Genomic DNA, 15,290 nt, shown 5'->3' on the forward strand with positions numbered 1-15,290 from the left:
CAAAGGTGAGGAGAACAAAGAACTACAATTCCCAAGCGGCCTTGCGAGTAGGGTGCGAGGTGCGCCTGCGCACGCGGGGTGGGGTTGGGGGGGAGGGAGTAGCGACGCCGGCGCAGTGAGGGGCGTTGGCTCGGTGGGCGGGGAGCGACGCCGGCGCAGTGAGGGGTGTGGGCGCGCCGGCGCAGTGAGGGGTGTGGGCGGGCCCGCGATGCCTGCCGGTGACGTAATCGGGGAGCGGGGCCGAAGTTTGACAGGAGCTCGAGCGGGATCGGTGGCGGCAGGAGCCGGCAAAGCATTTACCTCAGCAAAAACAAGGACCGATAACCGGAGAAAAGGCAACTTAAATCATTATCAAACCCCACTTCGCGTTGAGAAAGAAAAACATCTGGAGGGTTAAAACATTTTTTAAAACATTTCTGAGGGGGTCGTTGCCAGGGGAAACCATGTCTCGCAAAGCTGAGGATATCAACAGGCTCACGGAGAGCACCTATAAGGTGAGAAGAGGGGTAGATAAATTACTTGAAAAAAATACATAAATGTTGCTTACTTTTCAAAATAGCATCAGCCGCCGCTGCTGGTCTTACCTGTATCAGTGGCACCAGGTGAGCTCCAGGTAAGGGCTCCAGATGTAATGGGGGGGAGAGAGAGGAGAGGGTCCATGACTGGGCGTCCCCAGCAATTTATAGCAAAAGACAACTTCGTAACCGACAGAAAACGTTGCTTTTTATAATGATTTAAAGTGGAAAGAGTACCCACAAGGATATCGGCTGTTCTTTTAATGCTGTCTGTAAAAAGAACCCCTCACTTTGTTAGTCATCCGGATTGCTCAATGTATTTGTTGGAGAAGCTGGTGAAAGGTTACCGAGGCTGGGTATCTTCCGTCCTTGCAAGGTGTGCTGCACTTACCTGTGCAGTCACCATTTAAGCTGGGTGTGCCCTGCAGACGTAGATAAATAGCAAGTGGGGGTTATGTGGCAAGTTTTTCTCAGGGCAATCTTCCAGAGGGCACAATAAGCCATGACTGAGAGTTTTGAAAATGCTTCGATGGATATTTTCCATAAGAAATGGATATTTATTTCCTTTTACAGAAAGTATTCCCCAACCCAAAAATGTGCGTTAACTAAGCACAAGTCAATGTCGAATGTTACAATTCACTGGTTGCGCAATTTTATTTCATTGCCATCCCAATGTTTTGTGCATGTCGCAGAGCCTGTATTAAATCAACATAGTAGATTTAAAATACCTTGTAAAATTAACTTTAACGACCATGTTTAGATAAGCTAATGAGACATTAGTGTACATAAATTTACCTCCTCATTGTCTATTTGGAATGAGAATCACAATCTCTCCAGAATGAGAATCAATCTTCTTGCTTTAAAGCAATCTAGGCAGATCACTGTAAAGCTTGTTTTGCTCTCATTAAGCTCGGAGGGAAGGTGGAGCTGGAAACTGAACTAACAATTATGCCATGCAGTTTTGATGTTTGTGCATGTCTGTTTTTCAATATTCCAGGTCTCTAAATTCTGCTTTGAACTACAAAGGGGTCACATAGTTGGCATAGATAATCGTTCCAAGGACATGGAGATCTGCCTATTGCCATTATTATGTATGTTAGGGTTGAAGTTTTGCAATCAGCTGATTTGATGTCAGCAGCTTGCTTTGTAAATAGTGCACTGTAGTGTATTGACACAACATACTGGAGCTGTCCGGTATATCAAAAGGACACTGTGGAGACCTACTTTATTGAATAGTTTTATGATATACGGCAGTGATGGTGCGTGGTGCATGCCAAATTGATGAATAGACCTGAAATACTGGGAGGAGCAGTAACTTTCCAGTTAGAAATTGTTTCAGCCAGAATGCAATTATATGCTATAATTAACAAAGTACTATTTCAGAGCCTGTTTACAGGAGCCACTGCAGAGTTATGATACCCATTGTTTATATACATTGTAAGTTAATGATGGTTTGGGAAAGATGTGGTATAATTGTGAAGAGGAGTGATCACCCAGGGGAAATAGCTGACACCTGACATTAGTGAAGCACAGGATTTGATGTGCTTGTCGAAATAATCTTCAAACAAAACGTTTTGTTTCATTAGGATCTGCTATTTTTCAAATAGTACAATAATTTGTCCTTCATGTTTGCACAGAATAGCAATAACAGAAGAATCAGATTGATTTGGGGGTTTAGTTTTGCCCCATTCCCACAACCAACCCAATTTAAAGAAATTGTTTGGAAATTGCCTAAGTGATTGATGCCTAACATAATTTATAGGGAGATCAAACTATAGAGATTGCTGCAATCTCAACTAAATCCTGTCCTGGTTGGTTTTTTTTGCAGGCCTAGAGTCTGCATCATTGAATTGCTAATTATTTCTTTTGACAGAAACTGATGCTTAAAAGTTCTGGGAGTATATGTCCTGTGGATGTCAAGAGTGGGATACTGTATTTTTTTTTGATCAGTTCTATCTTATTATTTATGGTGCATTAATTACAACCAGGATGCCAGTAAAACAGTTTAAAGTCGCTATAGAATTCATTGAGAAGCTAGTCATAAAACATGCATGGTGGTATTCTTTGTGAGCAGCATAGGCTGTACATTTCTTTCCCTGGGCTACTTTTGGACATTAAAGGATTACAATTTGATATAGCGTGTCAAGCACTTTAAAATCACTATGATAAATGTTCCTTCAAAATGCAGTGGTTAAACTTTGTAACTACTGTACCAAAAAATTGTTGGTAACATTTTACTTTGGTAATGAAAGACCAGTTCTGCCAAGCATCTCCTGTGCTTATAACTGAAATACAGGTGCTCAATCTTGTTTATATTTTCATATGTTCATGCGTCATTTCACAATGCTTCTGGAATCGTTCCCATTTATAAACCCAAGTTTCTTTCAGATCCAAATTCATTATGCAGGTCAAAGTCATGCAAATAATCTCGCCCAATATTTCAAGCGACTCTGCTATGTTCTAAAAATGGTGAAAGTAATACAACTAAATTCTACTTTAAATTCTTGTTTGTTTTTCTTCAGACTGTAATGGAACAGTTTAATCCAGGATTACGGAATCTCGTAAATTTGGGCAAAAATTATGAAAAGGCTGTTAGTGGTAAGTATTCAATTTAAATATTTGCTGGGCATGTGACAGCTCATTAAGGTGTGCTGTTTACTGCACTTTATGCTTAAGGTTCGTGGCACTACAAGGAGGAGCCTCCAGTTCCAAACACTGCTTATGGGCTTCAGGCAGTGATATTCCCACAGATACTACAGGCAGGATAGTACTGCTGCCAAGCAAGCATAATGCACTTGAAAGCATTGTTGTCCATTCTATCCAAACTCTGCATTTTCAAAACTTGTGCAGGCATGTGAGCATGAATGTTATCAGATATTTTTCTTTGAAAGTGAACCAAAATCTCTGTTTACAGGTTTATTGATGTCTCAAAGTAAATAGGTCACCAATAATATCTGTGGTGATTTTTAAGCCTTGATGTCATTTTTATGAAAAATGAAAAGGAATTAAATATTAAAACTGAAAATATTTATACAGACACAAATTATAAGCTTTTGTTGAGATGTGCATTTTAATAAATAAAATAATAGTAAGATATATTTTATGATACTGCAATGACCTAGGACGAAATAATAGCCGCATAGAGCCAAGCCTCATAAAACACAATAATGTTGATTGGTATCAAGGAAAGATGGGGAGTTCACTGAAGAATTGAGGAGATAATGAATATGGCTGCAATTTGAGGACAACATTGTTACTTTCATAATTAACTGGGAATCCATCCAAAATAAGAATGACTTGTAAAGCAGAAACGGATTACAATTAACCCAAGTGAGTACAACAGAGATTTAAAGGGAGAAGGAGATCCTCAAAGAAAAATTCGCTTAAATAGACAGGTCAGAGGTGGGCGGGAGGTGGCTACAGGAGATAGAAAACATGATCACAAGTGAGACACAACATTGGGTAAAAGACAGTAAATATAAATGTATAGATAGAGAGTGAGCTATGGACCAGAAACCAAGATTGGCCAAACATGAGGAAACTTGAAACGTGGTAGTTTTATAATACAGTACATGCAGGAATGTTACAAGCAATGGAAGTTATGATGCCCAAACCGGAGGCTGTTGCTAGCAGTAAGGAATTACAATGTGTTGGGAATAGCAGAAACAGGACTAAATCCAATGGATGGATGAAAATTAATACAATCAACTGCACAAAATAGATAACAGTGGACAAAGAAAAGGAGATTGTGCATCCCTATATGTCAGGGATACCTGGGGAGATAAAATAAGTTAATTTTGTGAGGATTAGAAAGTTATAAGGCACATTTTTCTGGATAGACATCATTAATGCCAAAAGAAATACAGTTAGTACTTTGGATTTGTTGTAGTCCAGCAGGTCGGCATAATGAGGAGGACAATTTCCTCCATAAAGAGAGAGGAAGAATGTGTGCAAACAGGAAAAGTTATTTTGATGGAAGTCTTCAATCGGCCAAATGTAAACAGGGAAAAATCTAAATTGTTTCGACTTCGACAGTTTTAGTGACAAAATGCTTCAAAAACCCTATCATGGCAATGCTTATTTTGATCTGGTATTTGTAAATGACCCAGAGAGAAGTACAATAAATGGAAATTGTAGCACCTCTTGAGGGCAGTGACTACAGCTGACAAAGTTTTAACATTATTTAGAAGTCAGAAATATGCAAGATCAGGAGGCAGGCACATAGTTATGATTAAAAAGAACAAAAGCAAATAAACTGGGAGAGTTTGTTCAGTAATACTTCAGGAGAAGGCAATGGAACACTTTAAGAATATACTTCCGTGTGCATGATTAAAACAGTTCCAAAATAAGCAAACATGACTCTTTCGGCAAATAAATTAGCGTGAGATTAAAGGGGACAATCCTGTAGGAAGAAAGGGTCTACAGAGATGAATGTAAGAAATTGTAAAAACATATTAAAAACAATCAGCGAGGCAAAGAGAGATCTGGGAGAAAGCACAGTCACTGAGGCTACTTTCCCTTGTAGAAAATGTTACCATATATGGTAGTCACCACTGTTTGTTTATAGTACGTATATGAGAAGTAATATGGTACGGCTCCTGTACTACAGGTACGGGGTAGATCCCTGCCTGCTGGCTCCGCCCAGTAGGCGGAGTATAAATGTGTGTGCTCACCGATTTGCAGCCATTTCGGCAGCAGCTGCAGGAGGCAACACATTTCTGCTTAATAAAGCCTCGATTACTCTCTATTCTCATCTCGGTCTTCCAACGGGAGATGGACTGAATAGTTGACCGGTACGGGCCAACTTCCTGTACCTGGATAATGTCACCATCTGCGGCCATGACCAGCAGGACCACAATGCTAACCGTTCCAAATTTCTCCACACCGTCAAACTCCTGAACCTTGCGTATAACAAGGAGTAGTGCGTGTTCAGCACCAACCGCTTAGCCATCCTTGGCTATGTGGTGCAAAATGGAGTTCTAGGGCCCGACCCTGATCGTCCCAAGGCCCTCAAACGATGCCTGGGGTTCTTCTCATACTACGCCCAGTGGTTCCCTAACTATGCGGACAAGGCCCTCCCACTCAATCACTCCACCGCTTTCCGCCTGACGGCCAAGGCTCACCAGGCCTTCAACTGTATCAAGGCTGACATCGCCAAGGCCGCGATGCATGCGGTCCATGAGACACTCTCCTTTCAAGTTGAAAGTGATGCATCAGATGTCGCTCTGGCCGCCACCCTCAACCAGGCCGGCAGACCCGTGGCATTCTTTTCACGCACCCTCCATACCTCCGAAATTCGGCACTCCTCCGTCGAACAGGAGGCCCAAGCCATCGGAAAAGCTGTGGGGCATTGGAGGCATTACCTGGCCGGCAGGAGATTCACTTTCCTCACTGACCAACGGTCGGTTGCCTTCATGTTCGATAACAAACAGGGGGGCAAGATCAAAAATGATAAAATCTTGAGGTGGAGGATCGAGCTCTCCACCTACAATTACGAGATTTTGTATCGCCCCGGTAAGCTCAACGAGCCCTATCCCAAGGTACATGTGCCAGCGCACAAGTGGACCGACTCCGGGCCCCACACGATGGTCTCTGTCACCCAGGGGTCACCTGGTTCTTCCACTTCATAAAGGCCCACAACCTACCCTACTCCATTGCGGAAGTCAGGGCGGTCACCAAAGACTGCGAGGTCTGCGCGGAGTGAAACTGCACTTCTACTGGCCAGACCGAGCGTACCTGGTGAAGGCCTCCCGTCCCTTTGAATGCCTCAGCATGGATTTCAAAGGGCTCCATCGACTGAAACACGTACTTCCTTAACGTGGTCGATGAGTACTCCAGATTCCCCTTCGCCATCCCATGCCCCGATATGACGTCTGCCACATCATCAAAGTCCTCACTAGCATCTTCACTCTGTTCGGTTTCCCCACTTACATCCACAGCGACCGGGGATCTTCCTTTATGAGTGATGAGCTGCGTCAATTCCTGCTCAGCAAGGGCATTGCCTCGAGCAGGACGACCAGCTACAATCCCCGGGGAAACGGGCAGGTGGAGAGGGAGAATGGGACGGTCTGGAAGGCCGTCCTGCAGGCACTATGGTCTAAAAATCTCCTGCTGGCAGAAAGTCCACCCCGACGCCCTCCACTCCATCCGATTGCTACTTTGCACGGCGACTAACGAAACCCCCCCATGAACGTCTCCTTGCCTTCCCCAGGAAGTCCACCTCCAGGGTTTCGCTCCCAACGTGACTGGCAGCTCCAGGACCCGTTCACCTCCGCAAGCAGGTGCGGCTCCACAAGGCGGACCCGTTGGTCGAGAGGGTACTGCTGCTGCATGCAAACCTGCAGTACACCTACATGGCATACCCTGATGGCTGCCAAGACTCAGTTTCCCTCAGGGACCTGGCATCAGCTGGTTGCCACCCATCTTCCCCCCAGCGCGCCTCACCACAGCCCCCGCTCCAGGAAGATCCGTCCTCGCCTTGGTCCCACCCAGGGATGAAGATGAGGACTACATGCTCCCGGAGTCACCGGCGACCGAGCCAGCGCCTGCATCGCCACCGGAACTGCGCCGCTCACAACGGAGGATCAAGGCACCCGACCGGCTAAATTTCTGAACTTTCCCCAAAATATACACTTTAAAAATGCTCACATACATGTAAATAGTTTTTCCACCACCCCCAGTGGACTCTTTTTTTTTTAACAGGGGGGTGAATGTGATAGTGACCACTGTTTGTATATAGTACGTATATGAGAAGTAATACGGCAAGGCTCCGGTACTACAGGAACGGGGGCAGATCCCTGCCTTCTGGCTCCGCCCTATAGGCGGAGTATAAATGTGTGTGCTCACCGAGCTGCAGCCATTTCTGCTTAATAAAGCCTCAAATTACTCTCTACTCTCGTCTCGTCGTAATTAATAGTGCATCACCATATAACATGTAGGAGTGTTTGTTTTATGTGGGGATTACTGTAGTTAGAAATAGTGTTAGCTGTTTTTTGAGAAATTGAGTGGCACGGAAAGTTTTGGCATGGATGGGCCTGTAGTTTTACTGTTAGATTAAATTATCTAACTTGTCATTTCATGTTATATTATCTTCTATATACACTTTTGCAGACATCATCAATTTAGTTCAGTTTTTGTAAGAGCAATCTATTGGTTGAATTGCTTCTGCTGTGATTTACTGTATTCTTTAAAGATTTTGCCTTGAATACTTTTTAATGTTTTGCTGTTCAGCATGCTCACCTTGAACCAACAATGTTGCTGTTTGATCAAAATATTTTTAGGCTAACTTAAGTATTTATCACTTATATGGTCAGCCTATCCATAGAAAAATGGATATATTGAACTTCACTGGCCTGCTGTGAACTTCAACTTTTATTCGTACAAGTAGGATGAACTGGGCAATTTGCAACCAATAAATAGTTGGCTTTAGAAGTGAAACACAAATTTGTATCTATGCAGCATCAGCAACATGATAAAACATCCAAGGGCTCTTCATGGTAGAAACAAAATATGATACCAAGGCTCGTAAGGAGATATTAGGGCAGGTGGCCAAAAACTTTGTCAGAAGTAGGTTTTAAGGAGTGTCTTAAGGGAGGAAAGCAACTTGGGGAGGTTTAGGAAGTGAATTCTTGGGGCTTAAGGGCCTGGGCAGATGAAGGCACAGCTGCCAGTGGTGGAATGATTAAAATCCACGATTGACAAGAGGCTGGAACTTGAGAAGCGGAGTGTTTTTGGGCTTGAGGAGGTTGAGAGACAGAAAGGGAAGTGACTATGGAGGAGTTTACAAACCAGAATGTGAATCTGAAACCAGATGGTAAACTGTCCTCCATTTGCTAATTTTACAGCAAATTTGAATCTTTATTCTACTCGATTGCAATTTCAGCAATGATGCTATTTGTGCCCCCGTGCCGCTCATTTCTGTTTATCACTTCTCTCAGTGCTTTTAAAGACCTCCTAAGATTCCTCCTCTCAGCTTGACACCTGAACTCATTTTCATATTCTTACTTCCACCCTCCTGCTTTGTGTCCAATGTCCCTTCACCTATAAAGTGGTCCAGGATATTTCCTGTACATGAGAAATACAATAAATATGTTGTACCATCCAATTTCTCAAATTCATTCTCAAAGGCAAATCATGGTATCTACCTAAAACTATTTCCATGCTATCCTCTAAATAAGCTTTTTTTGTGCAGTTACATGAGGGGACTGCACAAAAAAAGCTTATTTTGCCAATTTTGACCAATGAATTGCCAGAATTTTCTTATTTGGTGGTAATTTTTTAATACGTGATTACCTCTTCAAAAATTGAGTTTGAAGATGTGCATGCATAACATTTATGTCATCAGCATGCTCACTTTATTGCTGTGTACAGTGCCGACACACTGGTGCGATGTATGTGAATTACTAACCCAATTTTCAGTTGGAAAGCCAATAATAAAAGCTAAGCAATTTGAACTATTTTATTAGGATCTGGATCGGTTTTTTAAAAAAAAAATTTAGTTCTGAGGATGTTACTCTTAATACTGTGGCAAATGTCAGTCTTTGATTCTTCGTTGGGTATAAAGCTGGGACCAAGGTTATTCATACTAAATTGGATCACGTACTAGGATGTTCTTTGTTTAATAAGCAAGGTTGCTTTTGTTCCCCTCTGCATAATCCCCAAGAATTTTTATAATCTCACTGTTGTGGTGGCATATAAATGACTAGTGCCAAATCAATATATCATTGGCTGTAAATGTTTAGGATGTCTGAGGTCCTGAAAGATGCTATAAAAATAATATTTTTCTTTCCCTTGCCAATCATGTTACTCCATGTTGATTTTCTTTGGTCAACTTAGTGGTTGTCTTTCTGTGTTGCTCTACATGGGCTGAAGTGACTTGTGCATTTAATCCCCATCTGCCACTGATTTCATTGCATTCCAGAAGACCTGCAGGCAATGAACAATCAATTTAGGCGGTCTTAATACTACTTTTCACTGTGCAGAAATTGGATAATTGCAGTTAAATGTAACACAGTACTGGACAAGTATTTAAATGATGCCCTCCAGAATTCAATGAAATGTGCATCTATATTCAAATTAAAATATTGCTCTACTGTTGATCTTCATAAATTGCTTTCAAATGCTGAATCTTTTGATCGCGTGAAAGATCTCCCGTAGCACACTTTCAATGGCGCGATGTCATGCAGGCTAAATTTAAATTTTTCATATTTCCCACTGGCTTTCCTACCACTATAGCTGAAATTAAAGTATGCTAAGGGAAAATGTTTGCTTACCAAGAGTGGTAATTGAGGTCCAGAAAAGCTGCTTTAGAAACCTGATTAAATTTGGAGCCGAAGCATTATGTAATTGACTTGAAACAATGACTGCATAGAAAATCATCAGCTGCAAAGGGAAAGTATCCTGATAAATACAAAATCCTTGAATATTTTCCAGGGCACAAAACAACCAGCTTAATCCTCTGTCAATAGTGAATGTTCAAGGAAGGACTTCAAGCACTTTCACAAAACCAAATTCAAATAAGTATTACATGTACTGAAATAATTTAAGGTAGACATATTGGCTAAATTGCCTATGAACCTGGGAAAACTACAGAATAAGGAACAAAAGTTGACCAAAGGCATGAAGGAGCCCATATGAAGAATAGATGAAGATTTGCTTTTAAAATAACAACTTAGGATGAAATGGACATTTGGGATAATTCAGCAGAAACAATATTATTCACCGTATTTTGCTTTTTAGAAGGTATTGATTCATATTCAGTAAAAGACAGCAAATCAGTAAAGATAGGCAACAACACCTCCTCCACGATCATCCTCAACACCGGTGCCCCACAAGGCTGTGTCCTCAGCCCTCTACTATATACTCCTTATACACCTATGACTGTGTGGCCAGATTCCCCATCAACTCGATTTTCAAATTTGCTGATGACACCATCGTAGTGGGTCGGATTTCAAACAATGATGAGACAGAGTACAGGAATGAGATAGAGAATCTGGTGAACTGATGCAACGACAATAATCTCTCTCTCAATGTCAACAAAACAAAGGAGATTGTCATCGACTTCAGGAAGCACAGTGGAGAACATGCCCCTGTCTACATCAATCGGAACGAAGTACAAAGGGTCGAGAGCTTCAGGTTTTTAGGTGTACAGATCACCAACAGCCTGTCCTGATTCCTCTTCCCCCCCCACCCCTCCCCATGCCGACACTATAGTTAAGAAAGCCCACCAATGACTACTTTCTCAGAAGACTAAGGAAATTTGGCATGTCAGCTACGGCTCTCACCAACTTCTACAGATGCACCATAGAAAGCATTCTTTCTGGTTGTATCACAGCTTGGTATGGAGCCTGCTCTGCCCAAGCCCGTAGGAAATTACAAAAGGTCCTGAATGTAGCCCAGTCCATCACGCAAACCAGCCTCCCGTCCATTGACTATCTATAATTCCCGCTGCCTCAGAAAGACAGCCAGCATAATTAAGGACCCCATGCACCCCGGACATACACTCTTCCACCTTCTTCCTTCAGGAACACGATACCAAAGTTTGAGGTCACGTACCAACCAACTCGAGAACAGCTTCTTCCCTACTGCCATCAGACTTTTAATGGACCTACCTCGTATTAAGTTGATCTTTTCTCTACACCTTGCTATAACTGTAACATAAAATTCTGCAGTCTCTCCTCCTTCCTTCCCTATGCACGGTATGCATTGTTTGTACAGCATGCAAGAAACAATACTTTTCACTCTGTACTAATACATGTGACAATAAATCAAATCAGATAATAAATCAAATCAAATATTGATACAAAAATAACTGAATTGGTCCCGGATATTCTACAGCTGGGGAATGGCTTTTTAGGTTTTTGAAAAGCTTCAAAAATAGCTACATTTTCTATTACTCTGGCGAACGATCTTGCTGTAATGTTTATTAGCTCTGCTATTTTGTATGCCTAAACACACACTTTTGTATGTCTTTATTTTCCCACTTAATTTATGGCTTTGTGTGTCTTTAATTTCTTCAGCACTTTCTTCTCTCATCATTCTTGTTTTTCTCTATGTTCCTCAGTTCTAATTAAGAATGGTGTGCTACTTTCTAGTTTGATTTATTTGTCTGAGAAATTTACAGGACTATTCCTAATGTTCGAATTGTCTCTGCTGAAACTGCACATCAGAGCCATAGCATTAGGTTGGTTAGCAGGCTAGTAAATAGGTCAATATAATTAGCAGTTCTCTAGTTGAATAGTGAGAAATTTAATAGTTACTTCATTACCTCTTGCAATTACAAGGTAGAGATCTTTCAAAGCTTCCACTTCCAAGAATGCATGTTGAGTAGGGACAGGCTGAAATCCAAAAGCTTGCCAACAGTCAGTTGAGGCCTGCATGGGGTGGCACAGTGGCACTGCTGCCTCACAGCGCCAGGGATCTGAGTTCAATTCTGGCCTTGGGTAGCTGTCTGTGTGGAGTTTTTATTTTCTCTCTGTGTCTGCGTGAGGGTGCTCCGGTTTTCTCCGCCAGTCCAAAAATGTGCAGGTTAGGTGAATTGCCCATGATAAATTTGCCCTTGGTGTCCAAAAGATTAGGTGGGATTGCGGGGCATAGGCCTAGGTGGGGTGCTCTTTCAGAGGATTGGTGCAGACTGAATCGGCTGAAGGCCTCCTTCTGTATAGTAGGAATTCTATGTGAAGGAATGGACAGGCGGGTAGTGTACTTGAAGGATGGTTGGTTTCAGTAAGCTATTTTTAAAAAATCTTATCCAATTAAAAGGCAATTTAGAAAACCCTGCACATCTTTGAATTGTGAAGGTGAGACCCACGCAGTTCAAAAGTTAGGTGGGGTTGCAGAATTACGGGGATAAGGCGGGGAATTGGGCCTGGGTTGGATGAACTTTCAGAGGGCTGGTGCAGACCCAATGGGCTAAATGGCCTCCTTCTGCACTGTAGGGTTTCTATGATTCTTTGGTGTCTGGCTGGCAGTGCCCGGGTGGCACGACCCACGCTGCTTTTCAAACGTAGCACACCTGGTAGATCTCGCCCATATAGATTGTAACACTGATTCCCATGGCACTCCACCAGTTACACTGTCCATCCCCAAGAATACCCATTTATCCCTACTTTACCGTTTCTGTTAGCTCTCCAATCCTTTATCCATGCTAATATGTTATCCCTACCCAATGGCCAGAATTTTACACTGCCCGAGCGGATGCAAGCTTAACACTGCATGAGAAGATGTTGAATAAGTGCGAATCGGATGCATGCTCGTTGACAATTGGGAAACTCATTTAGAGGATTAAAAGTGCAATTGATCAGAATATTGCCAGTGCGATTTTTAGGTCGGCACACAGGCAGGCAAACTGTTTTTGTCATTTTGTCATCTAAGGGGGAGAGCAAAGGCAGGATGAGTTGGTAAGAGTCATTGAAAGTTTGGTGAGTATTGTTTGGGGCATTGTGAATGTTTTCACTGCTTTCTTTGGAGGTTTATGCATCTTGTTTGGAGTTTTCAGAACATTTCAGTTTTGTGACATCTGAAATTTGCAACCCTTTGACACCCTCAGTGCAAGGGTCAGTCCCATTTGCTTTTCTGCTGATAGGTCTTGTCTACTCAGCAGGGAGACTGTCTCTGCAGAGGAAGACAGGGAACAAAGAGTGATGAGGCCAGGTGGTGGCAGGCATCACCTCGGAGGAGAGGTGCTCAGGGCCAGCAGGGAAAGCAAGGAGGATGGCCCTGCAGAAATCAGCTGCTATGTGTACAGGCAGCAATACGACTACCTTGAGGTACAGTGCCGTAGGAGACTCCAGCTTTCAAGGGAAGCTGGCATGACTATACCAGATGATTGGGCCAGAGGTAGCCTCCGATTGCATGGGTCGACACCCAATACCATAGCTCTCAAGATAACTGTCATCCTTAACTTTATCCCTCCAGATCTTTCCAGGAGTAAGTGGGTAATCTTTGCAGAGTATCCCAGTGAATTGCTTATAGCTGTGTCAAGCTGGTGATTGACTCACATAGGTGAGAACATTCATCCATTTCATGGCTGACTAAATCAGCCAGGCTGAGCGGGCCCGAGGCTTCGCTGCAATTGTAAGGTTTCCCTGCATCCACAGTGCAATTGATTGCACCCATGCAGCCATTAAGGCTCCAGCTGGCCAGCCAGGCATCTTTGTCAATAGGAAGGGGTTTCACTCCCATGAATGTTCAAAACGTTTGTTAACATACAGCTCTATGTGAGGTCGCCTGGCAGCTCCCGTGATGCCTACTTTTGTGAGGGCCACGAAGAATCCAGCACGAGTTTATAGAGTCAAAAGAAAGTAACTTTATTTACAATTTTATATATACAGCAGCAGTAATACTTCACCACTGCTTTACTCCTCTAGCTGGTACCACACTATTTATGCAGGTGAAACTGCTAATGATTTCTCTGCTGTCCCCACTGGGGGAGCTCATACTCACTAAGAGTTGTGGGAAGAGCACACGGGCAGGAGATACAAAAGTCTGAAAACACGTACGAACAGATTCAAAAACAGCTGCGTCCCACTGTTACCAGACTCTTAAACGACCCTCTTATGGACTGACCTGATTAATACTACACTCCTGTATTCTTCATCCGATGTCGGTGTCTATGTATTTACATTATGTACCTTGTGTTGCCCTATTACGTATTTTCCTTTTATTTTATTTTATTTTCATGTACTTAATGATCTCGCAGAAAAATATGTTTCACTGTACCTCGGTACATGTGACAATAAACAAATTCAATCCAATTCCATTGCTGAGAGACTTACAGGCATTTGCAAACATGAGAGAGAGATGGGCAGGACATTCTGCTGGTAAGGCCTGGCCTGGGGTTCAGCCTTAGGCTGGATTTGAAAACTGCCTGCCCCCTTTCTGCATGTTTGAGGGACTACCGCTGTTGACTCTTGGAGGAAGGAGGAAAGAAGGGTGATGGCTGGTTCATCTGAATGCCTTATTGCAGGAGAGGGAGGAAGTCAGGTGGCCTGCTGCCGGTGAGGAAGGGCGGGCAGCCCAAATCAACTGCAGCATCTGGAGGTTTGGAGGACTGATTTACTATCTGATGCTACTTTTGTTTGGACAGCTGACTGCTTACAGTTTCTATGTTTGGAAGCCATGTGTTGTTCCTACCGTTCCTACTTTGTGGCCTGGACCAGGGCCTGGCTGGAGCAGGTGACCGGATATTGGGAGAACGGTGGTGGCTCACCTCAACTGGACACTTTGGAGACCGTAATGACACGTCCGTGAAGGCTGTTGGCCGCTTTTGAGTAATGATGACCGTTTCTAGTTCAAGTTTGATAGGCCATGTTAATGGCTGATGACTTTATACTGTTGCATATTGTTGTTTAATGTTTGCTCATATGCTTGTTATTGTATTGGTGCTGATTTTTGTCTACTGTCTGCACTGGTGTCTTCACTATGTTTCTGTCTGTTTTTTGTGTTTTCTTTTGGTGCACGCTACCAATGCTGGTGGGGATGGGGATATTCCCTCTCGTTCTTCCATTATCCAGTGTCAGCGAGACCTTTTCCGGTGAGTTGGACTGCTCGGAGTATCCTTCCACCGATGTGGGTCTCTGCGGCCGGGGGAGTCGAGGGAGACACTGCCTCGGCAGCTGGTGGCGTTGGTTCTTGTCTTTTGATATGCTCTGTACGATTTGGATATGATGTGCCAGGGTTCCGGGCTGAATTATGCCCCTCTTGAGAGTGGTGAACTGTTCCGTCTCTCTCTCCTCTGCCGTGCTCAGTGTTGGAGTGGCCTATTCTGATGGTTGG

At 43.1% G+C, this 15,290-nt stretch overlaps 1 protein-coding gene across 2 annotated transcripts in view; it reads left to right on the forward strand.

The window, feature by feature from the left end:
- The first annotated feature begins 218 nt into the window (after positions 1–218).
- The window catches only part of baiap2l1a (BAR/IMD domain containing adaptor protein 2 like 1a), a 167,350-nt gene continuing 152,278 nt past the window's right edge, over positions 219–15,290 (forward strand). The window contains exons 1-2 of one of the 2 annotated variants that reach the window (XM_038819842.1): positions 219–494; positions 3,038–3,113. In XM_038819842.1, coding sequence (XP_038675770.1) covers positions 444–494; positions 3,038–3,113 — 127 coding nt within the window. In that variant the 5' untranslated portion in view covers positions 219–443. The remainder of the gene's footprint in view (positions 495–3,037; positions 3,114–15,290) is intronic. The other variant, XM_038819841.1, reaches the window with a different exon arrangement.

The sequence above is a fragment of the Scyliorhinus canicula genome, chromosome 15 (assembly GCF_902713615.1).
Source record: "Scyliorhinus canicula chromosome 15, sScyCan1.1, whole genome shotgun sequence".
NCBI lineage: Eukaryota > Metazoa > Chordata > Chondrichthyes > Carcharhiniformes > Scyliorhinidae > Scyliorhinus > Scyliorhinus canicula.